Consider the following 24,314-nt stretch of genomic DNA (forward strand, 5'->3'; position numbering starts at 1 on the left):
ATAAAATGTTCCACTTACCTAAATTTGTCAGAAGCAGTGCAACTTTTTCATAGAGCTGTAAAATAAATTTTATATATTTAATAAATGAACGGTACATGTTCTAAAATCTATAATTATAAAGGAAACAGATTATCAAGTTATGAGTGAAAATAATTTTACTACTATTTACCATTCATTGCTCAAACAATGAAAACATTGTGAACAACTGTGCTTTTCCTGGGCGAGTCAGAAATGTGCAAGGTTCTACTTTACTAAATTTTAAAAATCTCACTTCTTATTTGGGATGAAATCCTGTGCCACCTAACTCCCAGCTTCCTAGGTGAGTCTCAGCATACTGAATGTAAACTCTGTAAGACTGCTTGTGATGGTAAGATTCTGTAATTTGGCTATTTATAGAATACTGTAAATTCTAGATTACAGTATTCAGACATGCTGAAGTGATCGATAAAATTGGATATTCCCAGAGTTTAGGGTACTCTGCTCTTCCATTTGTATACTAGATGTACCCTGAGCTCACCCAATCATCTGATAGATGGTCCTAAGAGTGAACTGAGGGTGTGTGTGTGTGTGCGCGCGCACATGTGCATGCACACGCACGCACACACGCAGAAAGTATAGTTTAGGGCAAATTCAGTTGTAGGAGATTCACCAGAGAGGGTATGAATTAAATGGAAGAGCAAGTGTTCTCTCTAAAAAGAAAGATGATAAATGAAAAATAAAAGGAAAACTAGTCTAATGGATTTGAACAACATGAAAATTAAAACCATATTTAGATTAAAGTTGTTGAAGCACACTGGTTACAATTTCACAGGCTGGTATTACAACTTTACCACCCAGCAAGCTGTAGGACTTGGACATGTTACCACATTTCTTCAAACCACTGTTTCCCTTACATTTAAGTGGCATTTAAGTGGGATGGGAATTGAATTGACTTTCAGGTTCTTCTTAATTTCTAAATTTTCATATGTGAGATTTCTGCTAACTACAGAAACAGGCATAAAATTGGGAGCTTTTGACTCTAACTTTCAGCAATGACCATTTATTATAGTAAGGTTTATGGTTTTCTGTATTATAATGAAACTAATATGACAATAAGATCAAATTTTATATAGAAACCTCAGTCTCTTGGGTCCCAATGTTAAAAGAGATTGGTATAATTTTCAGTAAGAAGGTCTGCGGTATAGATTGGTCATACTTGCTAGATCAAAACAATAAAATTTTTATAAATGACAAATTAGAACAGATGCTTTAATCAAACATTTTAGTATCTCAAAGGCATTGTACTATTAAAATTGCTTAATTGCATAATTATCAAGGAACATTAGATTTGACTGGTGAGGCAACTTTAAAAAAAAATTTCCAATTCCTAGTTTATCCTTTTTCTTTTTCCTATTGACATACACTTGTCAAAGTGGGTCAATGTGCATATTTGTCTCAAAGGTCTTGATAGCCAATAATATGCCATTGTGATATGAGTATGAACATTGGAAAACAGAGATGTAAAAAAGGAATAATACACAAGTCAACATTTGAAAAATAAGGTAAAGTATACAGGGACACAGTAGGGACCCATAGCATTTGTGAGCACCTTATTCATATGTTGAAGATACAAACTAAAGGACAGTGGAACGTTGGGCAGGATACAGCAGAACATTCACAGAGAGGCTCATGTCCAGTAAGGGATCTTCAAATGAGTAGTTTAAGGAAAAGGCCTGATTTCTCACTAAGCAGGTGAGATAGAAGCCATGGATGGTTGATTCTGATAAGAGCCACAGAAAAATCTTGGTTTTCAAACTTGATACAAAAAATGCTTTCATTTTCCTCTTGCTGAATTAAATCCCTTTATCATTATATAATGACCTTTGGGTTCTCTTTATTACTTTAAATTTAAAGTCTATTTTATCTTATATAAATATAACTACTCTTACTTTGGATTCCACTTGCATGGGATATCTTTTTCCATCATTCCATGTTTAGTCTGAGCATCCTCAGAGATAAAGTGAGTTTCTTGTAAGCAACCCATATGGTTGGATCTTGCTCTTTTCTATACCTTCAGTCACTCTATGCATTTTAATCAGAAAAAATTAATCCATTTACATTTAAGGTAAATGTGAAGTAAGGTCTTACTTAAATCACTTTGACCTTAGCAACTTAGCAAAATTTTGTCTCAAAAAGAAAAGGGCTGGGGCTGGGATTCAATCCCTAGTACTAATAATGATGAATGACAACAACAGTCTGATTGTTATAGCTATAACTAATAAAAAGCTTTCCGACCTTAAGGATATGTCTAAAGTTATGAGCACTTCTAATTTGAAGCACTTTTAATTTGAGCTAGTGCCTGAGCAGTGAATGTGAGCTTGTCCTGATCTAAGTCATATTTGGGGATTTCCTTTTTTTTTTTGCAACAAGACATTGTGGTTTTTCACTGTCTACAATATAATGAAACAAGTGATTTGTATTGGTATGACTGAATAAAAAGCACAGTAATAACTTCTAGTTTCCTCCTGGGACATAGTCCATGTTGGTCTATTTGTCTGACAACCACTATATTGAGACATTCTTTGGTCACTAGTGAAGCAGAATGAAACAGTACGATAAGGAGGAAGAAATTCCATCCTAGTCACTCTATCTTTGAAATATTTATTTTTTCATGATATAAAAAAGTGCAAACCAGTAAATATCCCTTAGTTAAGAGGCATAAAATTGTATAAGGATACAGAAAGCTTTTGTAAAATAGTACGAATTTTATTTTTAAAGCACATACAAGTACATACAAATAATCAGATCCAGAAAATAGGTGTCTCAATACAGATCTGCTTTTTCATTTAGAATTGGACAAATTCAACAAGAAGTCAGAAACAGAGTATATGATTTAAAATTATTATAATGTTTAAAAATTAGAGTCTTTAATGAATATTAATAAAACACCAATCTAATCTCAAGGTTTTTATAATCAGTTAATGGAATAGTATTAATAATGAACATCTAAATGCTGTTGGTTTTTTTTTGAAAGACCATACTGGGGCATTAAAATATCTTAAAATGAGTTATTTCAGAAGCCAATGAAGATTTTAATTCTGATCTGTTCAAAGCCACATTATAGTCATTAGTATGCCATCCAATATGCAGATATTTGCTTTCTAAGGATTTAAATTTTTTGATATTCTGATGAAAATTCTTCCAAACTTTATTATGCATGTGGTTACCTTCATAATGGAATTTGGAAGGGCATATGATAGGAGTGTAAATGTGTGTGCTGGGGTGGAGATTTAGAGAGGGTCAAGGTGGATAAGGCAATTGGCCCCTGCACAAAAGGGTACTAGCTGACGATGCTTTTAGAGTTCTGATATATGCTTTCTCTGTCTTTCTTCTCTTTGTTATGGCTTATCATTTCCTGCTAGCATCACTATTCTTGACGTAGTAATTTTATGTCATTCCAGTTTGACATTGGCTAGGAAATCAGAATATCAAAAGTGTTTACATTGTACCTAAAATTGATGAAAATATACCCTAAGGGGATTCCTAAGAATAATACGTTTTAGTTTCAGTGTGTGACTCAACCTCATCTTGGCCATTCTGAAACTTTGTTAGGTAAAATAAATCGAATGCATAGTAGCCTAGCTTTCAGTGTGTACTGGTGCTTTGTAATGTCAGCAACTAAATACTTTAATCACCTCTTATGCCCTCTTATGTTTATTTCCTTTTGTCTTGGTTGTGTCTCTTGACATAGAGATTGCTGGGTCAATGGTTTCCCGCTAATAGAGATACTGCTCTGACTACGCTGAAACATGCTCAATATGCACAGGGGCAAGATATTTATAGACCCACTGTGTGTATACAGAAGTTTATTTCATAAGAAGATGTATAAATTAAATTATGATGATGATCCAAGGCTTTGTCCCTATTAAGCATGTACTCTATCACTGAGCTACAATCCCACCCAAAATTAGATTTTAATAAGATATTGGAGTAAAGAGATGATAAAAATACAATAAGTATTATTTCATTTCATCCTACCTGAGCCCAGAACCTTTCAGTGGTCTGGCTGTTTGGTTAATTTTACTATGAGTTACTCTCCTTCATAACATGTATTCCTTAGTTAATATGGAGACTGAGTTGTATGTTGGAGACAGGGTTAGACTATCAGAGCTGCCAAGATCTACTTTCAATCTCCACTTGACCAAGCAGTCACACAATCATCATGTCAAAATAATCAGCAATTTCTCTATTTTCTTTTTTAAAACAACTTCCGATTTGAAGTTTTGTTTTCTGAAATAAAGAAGTTTCTACACATTTCAATACTACTAGTAATGAGTTACCTGTGTTTCACCAGCTCAGTAATTACTATTAAAGTTCTTTATTATTGGATGCATAGGATTCTCTTAAGAATCATTCAAAGTTTATTGCTTATGGAATTCAGGAGTGTTTAAAGAGATAGAGCTGGGCATGGTGGCACACGCCTATAATCCCACCAGCTCAGGAGGCTGAGACAGGAGAATGGCAAGTTCAAAGCCAGCCTCAGCAATAGTGAGGCGCTAAGCAGCTCAGTGAGACCCTTTCTCTAAATGAAATACAAAATAGGGCTGGGGATGTGGCTCAGTGGTCAAATGCCCCTGAGTTCAATCCCTGGTACCAAACAATCAAACAAAAAACTGGACATGGCAATATTCATAGGTATAATTGTATTAATAATAGTTTTAAATTACTTGGCTTTTAGAAAGTCCAAGTCCTTTTCTAAAAATGTGAGTATTTCAGCACTATGGCCCAGACTTAAATGCAATATAAATGAAGATGGAAGAAACTATAATTAATTGAACGTCTGCTCCATATCTAATATGGTGCTAAGTAAATGTACAGTGTCATTTATTCTCTATTACAAACCTCCAAGGTCAGTATTTTTGTATGTAGTTGGCCTCAAAGTCTGACAATGTCAGCTATTACCTTTTATTCTGCAAATAATTCCAGCAATTTGCTGAATGTCTACTGTTATGGTTTGGTTCTTTAGTGTCCCCTGAAAAGCTTATGTGTTAGGCAATGCAGGCATGTTCAGAGATGAAATAATTAGATTATAAAAGACATAACCTAATCAGTAGATTAATCCATTGGATTAATTAATAATTTGAAAGGACAATGGGTAGTAGCTATAGGAAAGTGGGGTGTGAGATAGAGAGAAAGAGAGAGAGAGAGAGAGAGAGAGAGAGAGAATGAATTTTAATATTTATTTTTTAGTCTTCGGCAGACACAACATCCCTATTTGTATGTGGTGCTGAGAATCGAACCTGGGCCGCATGCATGCCAGGCGAACGTGCCACCACTTAAGCCACATCCCCAGCCCTAAGCTGAGAAGCTTTTCTCCTCCATGCCCTTCTGCTATGATGTTCTCCCTCACCCTCAGGTTCAGAACAATGGAGTCCGTCAATTATGGACTGAAACCTCTGAAACCATAATCTCTGTGTTGTTCTCATCAGGTAACTTGGTCACAGCAATGAAAAGCTGACTAACACACACCTACTAGGTATCAGGCCCTGTTCTAAGCACTATGGAATACCAACAGTAAAAGTCAAAATGGAGAAATGGTTCTGCCATGATAGACCTACGTTCCAATGGAGAAGACAGACAACAAACAAAATGAAGAAAATACATATAGTGCGTGGTGAAAAATGCTATGGAGAAAAAATAAAGAGGCAAAAAATATGAAATTGTCAGATGACAGGAGTGAGTTGGAAGTTTAAATAGAACAATGAAGGAAGCCTTTATTAAAGAGGTAATATTTGAACACAGATCTGAAGGAAGTGAGGGAGTAAGTTAAGCCAACCCTAGGGAAGGGGGTGTTCCAGGCAGAGAACAGCAAGGAAAAGTCCTGGGGTGACAGTATGCCTGGCTAGAGCAGGTGAATCAGGATGAGGTGGGAGGAGATCAGAGATGTCCCAGGGGCCAGAGGAGGGAGAACCTGAAAGGCCACCACACGATTTTTTTTTTTTTTGATAGTTAAAACATTTTATTTTTTAATTTTACTGGGTTTTGGTGTTGGGGATTGAACCCAGTTCCTCACACTTGCTAAGCATGCATTCTACTACTAAGCTATACCCCCAGCCCTAACTTTTTATTTTCAAAGAGAAATCCAATCATCTTAAGCATCATTCATTATAAAGTACATTCCTGTGGCATGAATTTCAAATACAACTTTTCTTTTAATATCTTAATGGACTCTCCTGACAGTTTCATTGATTTATTTGTTCATTATATGCTAAAGCCATAATATTTTAATTATATTATTTAGAATTTCTTAATATCTCTTGCATTAAGACTTTCCACAGGGCTGGGTTGTAGCTCAAAAGTAGAGTGCTCACCTAGCATGTGTGAGGCACCACATGAATTTTTACCCTCAGGGAGAGGGGAGCCACTGGACCTCATGAACAGAGGGGAGATGTGAGCTGATGTATTTGTAAGATGCTCTCCCTGGCTTAGTGTTGGGCCTAATTGAGGGGAACCAACCTGGAGGCTGGAAGCCCAGTTAGGAAGCCACTGAAGTAATCCAGGAAGGAGCCAGGCTGGGAGTCCGGCAAGTGTGCAAGTCCGGCAAGTGTGCAAAATCATCCTGATTTTTTCTTTGCAGGGTGATCTCAAGGAAATGTTTTAGATACTAACTACCTTCTCAATCCTCAAAATAAAAAAGAAACAGAAACTAATACCGCTGAGCTATGTCACAGGTCTGAGCTGGGTATTCTAAATGCATTCCTTCTCTAAATTTCTCTAAAGGGAAATCCAGTGCTATCTCATTGATCAACAAAGGAACTAAAGTTCTGTGAGGTTAAGTACCTGGTCTAATCTTACACTAAGAAAGTCCTGAAGCCTAGATTTCAATTAAGCCTTTTAAACCTCCAGATCTGAGAGCATCTTTATGCCAGACATTTTGCTACAGGCCAACAGTGCTACGTAACTAACCCATCTTTTTGAGACCAGGTCTCTTTAGCAACTGAAAACTATCATTGCAACCCACCTATTTTGATCCATGAGATTAGTTACCTTGCGGTTCACTTACCACGTTCAGTAACATAATGATACAAAAATTGATGCAAACGGCAGTCCCTGTGGTTGCAACCTGAGAGTTATTCCTGATTAATGCCCACTTAAAGGCAGCAAAAGTGCTGACAGTCACCACCCGGTAAATGACAATTCCGAATACAGCAGCGATCACCACACAGATCTGGCAGGAAGACAGAGGAGACTCAGTGAGCCCTTTGGTGGAATGTTTCAGGAAGGCGATTCATACTCTTGGAAAATTCTCTGATTTAAAAAAAAAAAAAAGAAAGAAAGAAAGAAAGAAAGAAAAAGAAATAAAGCAAGGGTGGTACTGATTGAAGGGAAATGCCTACTTTTTTATTGCGGTTTATACTTTCTCTTTTCTGTATTTTTTCCTTCCTTATTAAATAGAAAAACCACACTGCTTAACAGTTGAGGATTTCTATAAACTGTGGGATTTTTTTTTTTTAAGCGGAATATCTAATGGAGCAGACCAATAAGTATTTATTATGGAAATCATCTCATGCCTCCATTTAAAATTGTTTATTCATTCTCTATTATTCTAGGATTAAAAAAAAAAAGGCCTTTACTGTGGTCTGCAAGATTCCCTCCAGCCCCACAGGGCACCACTGTCCCTGCTCTCTGGGAATCCCATACCCTTTTCTCTTTGCTTCAGATGAGCTAAGCACCACTAATCTTCAAGACTATTTTCTTTGCCTACAATGCCTACCCACCCATCTCCTGCCAGACATTCATGCACTTTTGTGCACACACATGTACATGGCCTAGTTAACACCTACTCATCCTTCTTCACATCTCAACTCAGACACCATTTCACCAATACGTGTTTTCATGACTCCCAGATTATTTTCCTCATTGCTCTTATATGGTACCTATAGAATATGGACAGATCTTCTTTCAGGATACTACTTAAAATTTCTACCAATATCTGTCTGATTATTGTCCATCTCCCCTACATGAGCTCCGGGGGCCAAGGACAGTATTTGCTCACCACAGTTTCTACAGCACCTTGACTTAATTGCAGGTGCTTAGATCATGCTATTATTTGTTGTTGAATAAATCAACCACGTGAAGGGAACACATTTTACTAATCAGATGTACACACAGATTGAAGCATCTTTCTCTGCAGATTTTGTGGTATTTGAGAACAATATGGCATATTTTTTTCTTCTACAAAATAATGGATATCTGAGACTCCAAAAAGTTTTGGACTTTCATTAGGTGCCTCCCCTAATCTGTTTTCACTTAATTGCCAAAGCTGGACTTTAAAGCCAGTCCTCAGGGTGGCCTCTCCCAATTTGGAGATTCCTTTCTTCATAGTCTATTTTGCACAAGCTTGATTTTCTGCTCACTTTTAAGAGTGCCAAATTCTAAAACTTGAATATAAGTCCTAGGTAGAACTGACCAAAATAATAATATAATACAACAAGGCAAAAACCTGCCCACATCTTAATCCTAGAGTTATCCATAGGGAGCCAGGTGAAATCTACACTGATGGTTGGCCTACTGGACTTAGGATCAGAGGACAAAGCAGAGCGCTGGCTCAGCTATTACCCAGCAGTGTGACCTTGGCACACTTGTCCTCTCCATGGTTTGCATCTTCTGTGCTTCAGGCCCCCCATCCATAGAGCAGGAAAGCTGAATCTATGTCTTTAGGTCATATGTGAGAAACAAGATAATAACTATGAATGTGTGTATAGAAGAAAAATCAGGGCACAATTGCTTGCAAAGCAGCGTCTGTAAAAGGGTTTGAGTTTTCATCTGGAGATCTGAGGACCTAGACAACCAGCTTCATCATTCTTCTCTCTACTCTCTTCACTGGCACCAGGTGGGTAGGTGTCTGGATTTGCAGTAGTCTTGTCCTTCCCACCCTAGGGGTCTAGGACATATATTGAAATACTTGTCATTTGAAAAGAGAGAAAATGAGGCTCCTAATCAATCATCCTTTATTATTCTAAAATGTCCTTTCTGACAAATTTGTGTGTTTTGTTTAGCAATTAATGGTGTCAAAGTTGATTACAAAACAGCTAGTTTTCAGAGAAAGCTAATGACTCAGGTCGAAGTTAATATTTTTCAAACTGATGTGACCATAGTGAGTTGGCAAGTCAATTTTAGGAGGTTATATCTGGCATTAAAAATAGACTATACCAAAAAATAATCCGTGTTTATTACATATTATAAAGGTGAACATTTTTTAGTTCTTATTAAGTTTTATAAATCTATCTGCATAGCATATACAGGTTTATGACAGAGTATGGATTTCCTACTGGGTGGGCAAGGCAAAAGTTTAAAAAACACTGCTCTTGGGCTGGGGTTGTAGCTCAGTGGTAGAATGCTTGCCTCGCATGTATGAGGCACTGGATTTGATCCTCAGCACCATATAAAAATAAATAAATAAAATATGTTTTTAAAAAATGCCACTATTAATTCTATCTCACATTTTTAATTCCTTTTAGCAGGGCATAGTGACATGACAAGTGGAAAGAACATCAGATTAGAGTGGGGGTTATAAGCTCTTAGCTACTTACTGGTGGGCCCTGAGCAAGCCCCTTAAACTTCTGGAGTCTCAGTTGATCCATCTGTAGAATGGAAATAGCAATACTATCTCTGACCACTTAATGGAGTTGTAAGGATTAAGTAACATAATGTGTAATACCATTTTGTATTACTATACCGAACTATCAAGTGCCTAAAATTATTATTATTGTTACTACACCATAGGTCTGTGCTCTATAAAACAAATAAAAGAGTTTTTTTAAAAAAAGTTTCAAACCATAAAAAATATCCCAGATGCAGAAACAATAAGTCTGCTGCATTTATCGGCAAATGCTTGATAAGGTTCTGGCTTTCCTGAAATGGGATTCATCCGTTCCTTCTTGGAATACTTGGCTTCAAACTGTGGTCGTATTTCTTCCTGAGGAATGAACAGACACATTTTTATGCACTGAAGAGGTGCTCACATAATAAGAAAAAAAGATTCCTTTACCCCCACCGTAAAACAGCAGCTGCCACACTAATCAACCAACCAATGAAGTGGGTTTGGCAACCTAGGCTTAAATGCTTAGAAATTGACTACTTGAAGAATACCTATAGGATTTAAATCAAGATTTACTGTTATCAAAAGCAATGTAATTTAGACCAACAGTAATGTTTTTTCTGTCATCTTATTAAACTATGATTGAAGAAAGAAGCTGAGAATAATATTTTAAAAGGGACTATCTGTCCTGTCTGTTGTGGTTTGAAACAATCAATAAGCTTTTACTTTTATTACCAGGCAGTGACATGAACACCAAGACAAAAAGGGTTCTGAACAGAAAGATGTTCAAAACCAATTTGGTGAGGTATCATAACAATATAATTGTTAGTTTTCTCCAGTTATTTTTTTTCACATTTTTAGACCGAGGTGGCTAAAAACATGTGTGCCTACTTTTTAATACTCTCACAGAAGTTATTCACCTTTAACCAATGGATTTTTAAATACATTCTTAATTGTTACGGAAAATTAGGAAACACCTTTCCAATCAAGCTGAAATCAAGGCTTCTCCAGTTCTAAATCAAGCTGATATTTTGTTTCATTTAGCTGAGCTCCATCCAAATGTGACGAGCTTCTGACTGAAAAGCAATTATGGAACTAGGAAAAAGGTAATTGGCAGGTGGGTACACTGGAGTGGTTCTGGTTAATTAAGTACATGTTCTAGTTGAGTGACTTGGAAAACGATGGAAAATGAGTGGAAACTGGTGAAATGGAGATAGGAGTTCATCCAGGGAGGAAGACGGAGGACTCAGATGAAGATCCTGAGAGAAAGCAATAAGGAGTTGATAGAAGACAGGCTCTGAGAACAGGTGACAGTGCATATAGGGTCCCTGTGCAGGAGATGAAGTTATAAAAAGAGTTTACCCTCTTTCACTGATATCAGGCAGTTACACTTGAGGATATAAACATACCTAGAATCCTCTGCTTCATTGGGAAACACTTTCAATTCATTAGGCTGTAAGGGCTGTCAAGAGCCTTGGGCCAGTCATCCAAGAACTGAAGCCAATCATGGATCCAGGCCTGTGTTCCTCGGTGTTATGGGCTGAATTGTGTCTTTCCCCACAGCCACCAAAGTCACATATTGAAGTCAGCCTTCAGTACCTCAGAATGTGACTTTATTTGGAGTTGGCATCTTTAATTAAGTTAAAATAAGGTCATTAGCATGGGCCTTAATCAAATATAATTTGTATCCTTATAATTATGGAGAGAATAATTATACACATTGGATATTTTATCCATTTGGATATTGGATACACACATGCACAGAGGGAAGATGATGGGAAGGTCCAGAGAGAAGACGGCAATGTACAAGCCAAAGAGAGAGGTGGGGATCATTTCCTTCCCTCAGGGCCCTCAGAAGAAAGCATCCATGCTGACCTTATCTCAGACTTCCAGCCTCAGGGTTCATGAGCAAATAAATTCCTACAGGTTGTCACCCAGCCTGTGGCACTTTGTTATGGCAACCTTCATGAACCAATATTCTTGGCTCCTCCTAAAGAAGAATGCAGTGATCATGCCTGAGATTTTCTATATTGTGAAATGAGAGCCATGGGCTAGAAGTAAGAGGAATTTCCACAATGAATCCTAAACTGAGAACTACAACAGCCCATGACCATGAAGGTAGGCAGGCTCCTGAAAGAAGAAAGTATGCTAAGTAAAAGCTAACTGAAAGACTGATCCAGTGTTCCAAGCTTTCTACCAGGGACTGGAAGGCAGGAGGCTCCGGACTTACTCTGGATATATGTACTATAAATCTACCCACATCTTGGGCCTAGCACAAGTACCCATGATGACTTTAGACTGGTTTGGTTAAGGCTACTTAAAATAGTGCCATACTTTATGGCTGAAAGGGGAAAATCCAGGAACACCTTTTTTTTTTTTTTTTTTTTTTAGAAATGAAAAAGTGTTCAAAGGTGAGCAGTGGCTTAGTGTGACTTAAATGTGGGAAAAAAAATGTTCCATCCCATTGGGAATTGTACCCATGAATATATATAACCCCAAACAACAGAGTGGCCCACCCTGGAGCAAGTCCTGAATGCAGTCTGGCTGCTGCCTGTCAACTCCATAGTTTGCCTGGGCACCTTCTTCAAACCCAGATAACTATTTTCTGGAGAATATTTATAAAAACATAAAAGGAGGCCTTATCAGAAGAATAAGGATGAATGAAAATTTCATATCATATATCAAAACACCATGTTGTACATCTTAAAAATAGAGGACAAAATCAAAATCAAAACCAAAACCAAATCAAATAAAAAACTACCTAAGCACATTCATGTGATCAAGGAGAAAAGGTAGCTATTCATGAGGCATGAATTGAAGGACAACCCCCACCCTGCAAAAGTCTCCCAAAATTATATCACCACCAAGCCTACCACAGGACTAATATTCTAATCATTGATATTTCTAGAAGATTCATTTTAATATGCAAAAATGCATATACATTTCTCTTGGAAAGAAAACATACATTCAACAGCTTTTAGCAATATTATGTAATTAATTTATCTGACTCACAGGTACAGCAAAGCTCTGAAGAAATGGGACTGAGAACAGGAAAAAGATAATGATGAGGGGAGGGAAAGAGGTGTTGAAGCCTCCATCAACTGTCCAGGGAAAGCTGTGCCCAATGCATGAATGTAGTAATCAAGCCCAGCATGAACAGGGCAGAAAAGAATATCAGAACCAGTCAGAGTTAGGAAAGAGCACAGCATAATGGCCTAGATGGCGGTGAGAAAGACTGATGGGTTAGGGAGCATGGTGAGGAAGTAAAGTCTGATGCATCTGCAGCTGGCCCTACACTTAGCCAAGTTCACCAAGGAGGCTGCAAAGGAGTGGTTTCTCCTAATCCTTTACCATTTGATGTAATCCAGAGTACTGTTCTGCCTAGCTCGGTAGAAACACCTCCTTAGAATAGTTCTCTTTTGAGGTTTGTTTCCACATGCCAAGAGCTATAAAATGAGTAAGTGCCTTCTACTAAAGTAAAGAAAATGGGTAATATTTAACAATACTAAAAAAAAAATCTGGTACCTCTACCTATAAGTGAAATGCTTCACTATTCATGGAATTTTAATCTATTAAGGAATCAAAATGTTGTCTTAAAAAATTCTGCCAGATCCTTTTTATATAGCTTGAGACTTTCTGTAAAAATAGGTATGGAGGGTGAGTGGACATGACTTCAGTTACCCAGTGAAGAGTGAAGATTCAAGAGGGAGGGGAAGGTGGTGTTATTTCTCAGTGATTTGCTTTTTAAAAAAAGAAATTTTGAGGTAAATTATACAAACCTCCTCTTCTTCCCAGTCTATCAAATCCCAGTCATAAGCAATTACTGCTCGACGTCTTTTCCAAAATTCCAGGAAAACTGTTGCTGAAACAACCAGAGAAAGACGAAGAGATATTCAAATAAAAGTAAAATGATATTATTAACCATGTCACTGGATAATGAAGCCATTGCAAAGGATGACAGTTGTTTGTGCATCATAATTTCTTGCTAAACTTCATTTAACAAGAACCTTTTTCTGAAAATTACTAAGCTTGTATAAAACATAATGAAAAATTTAGAGATTTCATTTAGAATTAAATTAAGCTGGTTTGCAAGTTGAGGCAAAATAGACTCATTTAAAATGACAGAACTCCTGGAATGTAAGTAAACAGAAAACTTGGTCATCAACATGTTTCCAACTGATAGAACATTTTTAAAAATTTATCTATTAATTTATTTTTAAAATTATTTTTGCTTTTAACTGGCACATAGGAACTTAAAAAATGTACATGTTAATAAGATAATAAAATATTTTGATCCACCTGTAAGTTGCATAATGTTTAAATCAGGTTACACACATCTTCCACCTGAAAGGCTTTGGTAAACTCTTTCAAAATCCCTTCTTCTGGCTTTATTTCAAAGGTGGCCTAAAGAGGTTAAATATCCAAATGCTGCAATGAGCATAGCACATTGTAACTATTCACCATCACCATCAGAAGACAGAAAGAATAATAAGATATCTTCAGGGGAAAAGCTATCTGTGAACATTGTAAATCATGTGCAAAGAAACTGCGATGTAGTATGGTTTTGAAAAATTGATAGAGTTATCTGACTACAGGAGTCTATTTATGTTCCAGTACCAAGTTAAGTACTATTCTTTAAAAATATTTTTTAAATATATGGTGGGATATACTTGCGTTAATATTACTTTCTTGTTTTTTTCTGGATAGAGCATTTGTTTTTAAAAGTGAGGAGGAGACAGGGTAAGAAAAACAAAAACAAAACTTAGCAGTTCTCATGAATTTGACTGACAGTGATTTTCTGTCCTTTAAATCTCCTTCACAGCAAATATTCATATATGAAAATATATTTTTAGTATGCATTTAAATATACATTAATACATATGAATATATTTATATTTAATGTAAGTATTCTTTTCATATCCTAAGTGAAATTAAAATGCTTGAAGAACATGCAGATATATTTTCTGGCTTATCCATCAGTGCCAGTTAAATAAGTACTGATAATATCAAAGTTTGAAACTCACTATGCTTTTCTTTTGTCTTGCAGTAAAAGCATGATTCTGTTCTAACTACCACTTTCTTTCTTTGATTGCATGGACTCTACAGTTGACATTACCAACTGTCTTCTAAGAGCTATTTTTGCCTTTTTCCACAGTGAAAGAATTGTGGCATGAAGCCTGTCTGCCCAACTGAACTGTATTTTTCTGTCACTTTTGTAGTTAGATGTAGACAAAAGACAGTTCTCACCAGTATAATATGAACAGAAGTGATGAGGTATGTACTGCTCACCTGTTGACTTTTTAAGGCACTTAGGAATGATTTTTCCACATTCTTTCCCCACTTTTGGATGGGTGGAGCCCAGATGATCCAGTGAGATCATGTAAGTGATGACCAGATCTAAGAGTCTGGCAAAAACCTCTTTTGTAGGAACATAAGTCCTTGGATGACCATATGGAGCTGAGTTGTCCACCAGCCTAGAATACTCACCTTAGACTTTTAAATAAGAAAAAAATTACTTTTGGATTTTTAATCTACTGATGATGTTATATCTTTGCGTTAGAGTAGCCTGATCTTATCTTAATTAATATAGATACTTAGTCATAGAGAAAAGAAATTTCATTTGGTCACTTAGACACCACAATGAAGGCACAAAGATAGAGCAACCTGTATTTCACTTTCCTTACAGATCTTAGAACAATCTCAAGTCACAGTATTTAAAACTTTAATAATTTCACTTATAAGACAGTTTTGCATACTTTTTCCTCCCCCTTTTCTATCTTCATCTCTACCCTGTATTATTACCTAATCTTCTCATCAACAAGGTTCACCTGAGGTGTTAATGTCAATCCCAAATAGCAATCCTCTTACAACTTTAGTTGACACATTGGGAGAATCTAAGCCTTCTGCCCTCTAAATATGGGTGGGATCAAAAGTAGTGTTCAGGTACATTGGTATTTAAATGCAGTATTTCCCCTCTTATCTTCAGGCATGTACATTCTAAGACCCTCAGGTAGTTGCCTAAACTTACAGTTACTACCAAACCCTCTATATGCTATGCTTCTTCCTATTTGTTCTTATTATAGATATAGCAACCTAGGTATATATTTTTCCTTATTAAGAATTTACCTTTTCACTAAAAGGAAGCATTTTATAGCATCTCTTTGGCTTATCCAAATTGCGCACATCAATACTCTTTCAGTTTGGCTTATTATGAAGCACCATCATTTAGTAAAACAAGAGTTATCGGAACCCAAGCACCGTGATACCATGACAGCTGATCTGGTGATGGAGATGGCTTCTCAGTGACTAACAGGCCATTGGGTAACAGATGAGTAGCACATACAAAGTGGAGATGCTAGACTGGATGATTCATATCCTGGGTGAGATGAAGATGGACTGTGCAAGATTTCATCTAGTTACTCAGGACAGTATCCAATTTAAAACTTATGATTTGTTTATATCTGAAAATTTCCATTTAATATTTTTGGACATGGTTGACTGTAGGTAACTCAAATAATGGAAAGGAAAAATACAGATAAAGACTACTGTATCATGGCACTCTTGGCTCAGAATCATAAACAACTGAGAACATTGTCCCATACAGTTCATAAGGGACACAAAAGGGACATGACATAGAACGTGCAGCAAGTCACAGTCTAATTATATTGTTAAACAGAACAGTCATTGTCAGCTTCAAATAAATTTGTAGTAAACTGTTATGCATTTACTAAAACCATTTCTTATTCTCTTAAACATAGTTAGATTATATTTTCTACCATTTATTGCAATTAGAAATGGCTATCATCCATATTTGGTCAATGAAAAGTGAGCAGAAATGATGGTTGCCATTTTTGGACTAAAGAATTAAGAAGTAGGTATATCTTCTTTGAGCTCCCTTTCTCATTTTGCTGGGTGAATAGAGAGAACTTGAGTATTCGGAAGAGGATGGAACCACAAAATGGAAGAAACCTATCCATTCATATGAATGGTCATATGGGAAATTGCCTTCCAACCAAAGCCATCTTATTGGATTCTATTGAGTGCCAGGTATTGGGATTTGTGTATTATAGCAGTTTCTACTTTACTCATCCTAATAATGTGGATTTCTCTTCAAAAAACATAACCTTGGTTAACATACTGCAAATAGAAAGGAAAAAAAAACACTCCACTGAGTTACTATCTTTCATCATCTCATTAAAGTATTTAGAGAAAAACTCCCTCTCAGATAATATCCTAAATTCCATGGCAGGCTTTAAATGCTGTACTTCTTAATTATCATCACACGGGTAGAGAAGACAGAGCTGGAATTTGGTACTGATTTGCCTAAGTTTTAACTAGAAGGCCACACTGTAATCTAGGAACTCAATTTTTCATCCAAATGAGAAGAGCCAAAAAGGACGAAGAAAGCCTATTTTTCCAACTACCTGGGGGCACTTTGCTGAAACTGGTTATAAATATGAAAGGATTATGTCCCACAGTTGTAGGTTCAATGTGTGAGCCTGGCATTTACTCTCTACCCTTCCTTCCATCTGTAATCTTCTTGCAGGAGGCCTGGAAGAGCCCATACTTACTCTCAAAGCTGCTAGAAAACACAATGCTACCAATTTTTGCCTACTGGTAACATAATAGGTTTCAAAAATCTTAATTTGATGCTTCACTTTAAAATGCTTACTCTGGAAATCCAGATGAGAATAATGTCTAATTTTAGAAAATAATTGCAAAGGCAGTTTTTTCTTATTTTTGAAAAATTAAGAAGCTTTAAGGTCCCGAGGTCTAACTTTACCCCTTCTTATCAAAAGATTATGTTTCATTTGTTTGTATGAAAATAAGAATCGAGTCTTGGCCAGTAATAAAGTGGGCAGTAAATATGGAAGAAAAAGCATGATTTTTATTTCAGAATGATGACCTACCATCTGATGACTCAAGCATTTTCAGAAACTGGCAAAGATGATTCTCTTATTTACTAAGAAAGTAGAATGACTTGGTTCACATATATAATCATTTTTCTACCAATACTAAATTCCTTTTACAAAAAATGAAATTAGCAATATTAGCAGATTTCATTTTTCCATATATATATACACTTTCTGAAAATGAGCATTTGGAAATGGACAAGGGAGTTATAATGATGTGCTTTCCAAAACACAGAAATGGAGGGATGAAGTTACCACCTGAGAGCTTAACTTATAAAACCTACTAAAAATGAATGAGCTTAGCTGAGAGTCATAAATTCAAAGCTAATAGGCCCAGATAGTACAAAACTGAAAAGAAAAAGCCCCACCATAAGGTGTGGTGTAGATTGGAATGGATGAGAGGTCTGTGCATCATGTACAATGGTGGGCACATTCCTCTGTTCTCATTGAATATACTATGGAAAGATCATCCAGTTTTTCAAAAGAATCCATAAAAAATGCATTTTAAGGTGAACCATCAATAAAAAAATAATAACAGTTTATTCAGATATTTTTAAAATCGGTGGGGGCCAAACAGTATTTTTAAAGGTTGTTAATTTACAACATCTGAGATAGGCCATGGTCACTAATAATGAAAGTGAATGAAAATGAACTACTAGAGAGTTTGTGGAACACTGCAGAGTGTGAAAATGAAGACATCTTAGGGAGCAGGAAGGCCAGGGATCTTAGTGTATTTTAAGAGATGAAACTTAATCACTGATATTGCAACGCTTTCAGGCGAGTCAGTGTTCTACATGGAGAATGGCCAAATCAGGACTTAGAATGAAAGTCTATAAATACAAGTTTGACAGTTTTATCTAGTATAAGGAATTAGAAGGATATCCTGACATGAATCCAGTCTCTCGGGTTGTTCTATGTAAAATGGTAAAGAAGACTGATTAATCAAGCAGAAAGAAATCGTTCTCAAGACTTGCTGCCTTCTTTCTATTCACTTAACAAGTATTCATTGCAATTATTAGTCTCATACTTTTCAAGTGCCAAGGACTTTTCCAGATGCACTGATTTCCATCTTTGAACAACATATGGTGGTTAATTTGGGTTCCTAAGTATCCTCCCATAGGAATAAGGTATTGTAGGTAGTAATTTTGAAATAATATTCTCTACAATACACTTGCATTTTTTTTTAAAACATTTTGGATCATGCATTAGTGTTGGAAAAGTTTTGAAGAGGAGTCTCTTTCTCTAAGTTAAATTAGCTCTGGGTATTCCAGCCATGTTTCTGAACTGGTAATGCTGAGGGAATACCATGGGTCATGGCAGTTTATTTTCTGGGATCCTGTCTGAGAGCAGGCTTTCCTTCCACTAATATCATCAAACTGAAGCAGCCAGAAGCTTTTCACCTCTGGCCGTGAGGGGTTAACTGCTGCAATATAGTGTAACAACTTTTATCAGTACTGGACAGGAGACAGTGCAGGACCGTGATCCCTGCAAGAAAGGAAATTCTTGGGGGAAGTCTTAGGATTGTACCAGTTCGTTGCTTATAGGCAGTTCCCAGGATACAGTTTAGGCAGGCGGAACAAAAACACTGGTCTCACTGAATGTGGGAGACAGAATTTGGATCAAGTAGGCTAAGTCACCATGAATTTGTGAGGAAGAAAAACAACAGGAGAGGGAGTTACATGAAGGGAAAGCTCCAGACATCAGCAGCAAGGTCTCCTCTAATCTTGACACACATAAGGAAAACTGCTGTTGGTAGCTAAATAAACTTTAGAGAGTTCATAGAGGGAGGGAAGTAGTTCATGATCCCACTAGTCAGAGGATCAGAAAGGTCATGGTAGTTGGGTTTTAGACCCTCCCTAATAACCTAAAAACAAATCTCAAAAGGATCAAATTGATCTATGAGTAAGGTAATTGCAAGCTGAGCAAAGTCCCGTACTAAAGAAACACAACAAAAACCAGTAATCACTTTCTAGAATTTAACGAAAAGTTACCAGGTATGCAAATAAGCTGGAAAATAAAAAGTATAACCAGAAGAAAATTCTATCAACCCTAGATTGAAAGCCCAGAACTGACAGAAAGAACAGAATAAGGATGATAACACAACTAGTATAAATATGCTGTACATGTCAAGAAGATAAACAACAATGTGAACTCAATGAGAAGACTAATTAGGAATATAAAAGGACCGCACTAGTTGAGATCTGAGATTAATAATGTGAAAAGCAAAATATGCTAGGTAGGATTAATAGAACATTGGATTTTTCAAAGAAAAAATTAGTGAAACTGGGGACAAATCAACAGAAACAAAACAAAACTGCTGAGAATAAGACCTAATGTGGAGAGCGGTGACAGAATGTGAGAACAGTGACTGAGACTGAAGGTCTCCAAATGACTTCATGGCTGTGGCGCACCTGCTGCCTGGGAATGTTTCTGTGTAAGGGCACAGGGTGCCCAGTTGCTATGGTAACACCCCTGCCCCGAAGAAGCTCTGTGCAAAAGTCTTAGCAGCTTCGATCTCAGGCACATGCTCCCAGGGATAGAGGGATTCTCATCCAAGACAACCACAATGTTCCACCAGCTCTGCTACTCCTCAGTCTGCCCACTTCATAGTAACTTTAAACAATGGGCCTTCTTGAGTGCTATACAAATCTAACATTGTACGTTGCAACTATGGAAAAACTGCGAAGATGTTTCTAGTTCTGTAACTTTCCTGAGTACATAGAATAATGCTTGCATAGTCTTTAACCTGATAATGAGACATATATAAATAAAGCTTGTTGGCATAACTCTTCAGATCTGCTTTTCTGAGACAGCAGTACTCCACCGGATCCCAGCTTAATCTTCATATTTGTGTGTGTGTGTGTGTGTGTGTGTGTGTGTTTTTCTATTCCCCCATTGCCTCTTGCCAGAACTGTGAGTTTGGCTGTGCTAGTCGCAGCACCTAAAGACTGAAAAAAAAATGTTATCAGAGCATAAGAGACCTGTAGGACAATATTAAGCAGTATAACATACGTGGAATTGAAGTACTAATTGAATAGAATTGAAAATATGATGATGGAGAAATCCCTAAGTTTGATGAAAATTATAAACCCATTGATCCAAGAAGCTCAATGAACCTCAAGTACGAGAAACAAAGAAAATGCCACTCAGGCACATTTCCAATAAATGTGAACTGAAAAGAAGAAAAAAGAAAAAAAATTCAGAGAGGACAGAGGTGGAGAAAGCCATCTTATGTAGAAAGGAATAAAGATAAGAAATATTAAACATATCATGTCTAAAACTATGCAAGCCAGAACAATTGGAACAGCATCCCCCACACAGGACTTTTCAATCTTGACACAACTGAAATTGTATCCAATGCTGTAAAAGTATAGGCCATTGTTCTGAATCATCAAATGCTAGTGGTGCTTAACCCTCCCATGTAGATGAGAATGCTCCAACAGAAGTGTCAGATGACTCCCCTAAAGGGACTCAGCAAGACCATGTTACTTCAGGAGGATCAAGATTGCAACCTTCATGAGCAGTATTTTTCAAATCCAACACTCTTGACATCTTAGGCCAGATAATTCCTACTTATGGTAGAATGTGCTCTGTGCATCCTAGGATATTTAGTAGCATCTGTGGCTTCTATCTATTAGATGCAAGTATTCTCTTTCCTTCTAGTTATGACATCCCAAAAGATCTCCAGTTCAGTATCTCCAAAGAGGCAAAAATCATTCCTGGCTGAGAATCTCTGTTCTACAATGTTGAAAGCAAAAACTTCAACCTAGAATTCCACAGCCAGCAACAATATGTTTTCAGAATTTAAAATGAAATAAAGATATTTGAAGTCTCAAACTAAAAATTTCATACTAGAAAATCCATGTTACAAGAAATTTTAAAGGAAGTTCTTAAAGGAAGTAAATGATACCAGAAGGAAGTTTGGATATAAAAAGGCAGGAAGAGCTCTTATAATGGTAAATATCAAAGTAAATATAAAATATTTTTCTTCATTTCAATCTCCCTAAATAAAGGTGACATCTTCTTAAAGACCAAATAATAACAGTGTATTGAGAGGTTTATAATGTGTATAAGGAAAACATACCACAACAATAAAAGCAAAATGTATGACAAAATAGTAATCGAATGTAGGACAACAACAACACAAAGAACAAAAGAGAGAAGAATTACAGCTTTTTAATTTCTTATACTACATGGGATAAAACATTATATTATTTGATAGACTGTGATAAATTAAAAGTATATATCATAGATCCTTGAATAAGCAATATAAGAATAAAATTAAAAGGTAGAGCTAATTAGTCAACAGTGCAGGTGACTCTGAATCATGAAGATATCCAATTATTTAAAAAAGACAATGCAACAGAGACCTAAGGGACACATATAAAAAATAAAATATGGCATATTGAAATAAAATGGTATTTTAAAATGTCGTATACTTTGGAATGCTATAGACATCTAACAAAAAGAGACTTTATTAGATTGGATTTTTAAAAAGAAAATATTTACAATTGCCTGTCTATAAAAAACCCACTTTAAATATAGAGACATGGAGAGATTAAGTGTAAAAGAAAGGAAAAAATAAACCAGGCAAACCCAAACCAAGAAAGATCGGAGTGGAAATATTAATTTCAGACAAAGTGCAATTGAGAACAAGAAATATTACCAGGAATAAAGAGAAAAATTACATAAGACAAAGGCATCTATTCATCAGGAAGACATAATCCTAAATTTAAAACACACCAGGTAAAAATTACCAGAACTGAAAGGCAAAAGAGAAAACTCACAAATATGGTTGGAATTATCATGAATATAGACTACTAGAACAAAATAAACAAGCAAGTACACCCAAATGAACTTTATAGACTACCTAATGACAGTAGAATTTATAATCTTTTCAATATACTACATTTGCCAATATACTACATTTGCCAATATACTACAGTGTGGCCATAAAGCAAATCTCATTAAATTTAGAAGAATTGAATATGTCTTCTGAATTAAGTTAGAAATCAATTTAGTAAGAAGACACCTCAAAAACCTCCTAGGTCTTCAGCAATTAAACAACGCACATGGGTCCTAGAAAAAATAGCAAGGAAAACTAGAAAATATTTTCAACTGATTAAAAATGAAAACACAATTCGGAGGATGCAGCTAAATGGGGCTAAAGGGCTATTTATGGCATTAAACTCTTAAATTTGAAAATAAAAAATAGATCTCATATCAATGGACTGAGCACTCACCTTAAGCACTTAGAAAAAGGACAGTAGGCTGGATGTGACTCTGTGCCAGAGCACTCACCAAGCATGCACATGCCCTGGGTTTGATCTCTAGCACCAACCATGGGGGTCCAATGGTGGGTGGAGAAATGCCACAAATTAAACTCAAGGGTGAGAAAGCACACATAATGAAAAATAAAATGTACAATAGAAACACATTAAAATCAAAAGCTAATTATTTTTAAAAAAATCAATAGAATTGCTTAACTTCTAAATAGGATAGGAAAAAAGAAGATATGAATTCATGAATTCCAATTTTAGGAATAAGAAATGTGATATCATATAAACTTAAAAGAAATGAAAAAAAATACAAGGGAATATTATTATGAACAAATTAACGTTAGTACCTTCATGAATTTGGATGAAATGATACTCCCCCTGAAAGACAAGAATAGATAACTTGGAGAACCCTATATCCATTAGGGTTCATTAATGACATGAGATAAGAGGACCTCCACTCTCAACATGTACATGGCAATGGCAGAATAGTGTCCCTTCAAAAAAAAATGTGGATGTCCTCAGCTCTAGTACCTCAGAATATGACCTTATTTGCAAATAGGATCATTGTAGATAATAATTAGCTAAGACAAGGTCTTAATTGGCATAGGCTGGGCCCTTAATCCTATATGACTAGTACCCTTATAAGAAGGCAGCCATGGAAAGGTAACTTCTCTCACAGGGAGAATGTCAGGTGAGGACAGGCACAGACTGCAGCCATGCAGCTTCAAGTGCATGAAGGTCCAGGGCTGTTGGCCATCCAGAATCCCCTCAGAGCCCTCAGAAGGAGCCTAACCTGTTGACCTCTTGATTATGTACTTCTAATTTCCAGAACTGTGAAAACTAATTCCTCTTGTTTTAAGCTACTCCATCAGTGACATTTTTCTTGCAGCAGTCCTACGAAACAAACATATACTGTGTCCCTGTCACAGCAAACATGCAACCTCCCCTTTGTCTTTGCTAAGATGGCCTCCACACTTCCCCTCAACCCCACTCCTTTGCCTGGCAAAGGGAAGACTTGTTTCCAATGTATCTTTTTGAGTGACTCTTTTTCTCCTTTTCCTTTTTGACTAAAGGAAACCTTGCGGACCCATTATAAATTGGCTTTACCTTGTGGATTATAATAACAAACTCTCTTGTAACATATTATGAGATTTTTGAGGGCAGAGATGATGTCGTTTTTGCACACCCAGTGCTCAGTGGCAACAAATATGCAGTCTGCTAAGATGATGAGATTTTTGACTGATGTGCCTTATTGAAGGTACATGACATGGGGCACTCTAAGGTATGACTTTGGAGTTAGGCAGATCAGATCTGTTTTAAAATCCAGATTCTACCACTGATCAGCTAGCTATTGAGTAATCTTGGGTAAAGTGGCATAACCTCTCTGGGCCTCAATAGCTTCATCTATAAAACGGGGCTAGAAGTTTCTTTCTGATGGGTTATGAGAAACTGATAGGGTACTATATGCAAATGCATCTACACACATAGTAGATATAGTAAATGCCTACTATTTAAAATATATAATCACCATTTTGTTGGATT

The 24,314-nt window shown here is 36.4% G+C and overlaps 1 protein-coding gene across 5 annotated transcripts in view; it reads right to left on the minus strand.

Moving 5' to 3' along the window:
- Positions 1-24,314, minus strand: part of Ano4 (anoctamin 4) — a 372,166-nt gene that overhangs the window by 34,877 nt on the left and 312,975 nt on the right. For all 5 annotated transcript variants that reach the window (XM_048803237.1, XM_048803234.1, XM_048803236.1 and 2 more), the window contains 4 exons: positions 13,360-13,442; positions 9,818-9,958; positions 7,043-7,207; positions 19-55 (listed from right to left, as the gene is read on the minus strand). In XM_048803237.1, coding sequence (XP_048659194.1) covers positions 19-55; positions 7,043-7,207; positions 9,818-9,958; positions 13,360-13,442 — 426 coding nt within the window. The remainder of the gene's footprint in view (positions 1-18; positions 56-7,042; positions 7,208-9,817; positions 9,959-13,359; positions 13,443-24,314) is intronic.

This window comes from Marmota marmota, unplaced genomic scaffold (genome assembly GCF_001458135.2).
Source record: "Marmota marmota marmota unplaced genomic scaffold, marMar, whole genome shotgun sequence".
Lineage (NCBI taxonomy): Eukaryota > Metazoa > Chordata > Mammalia > Rodentia > Sciuridae > Marmota > Marmota marmota.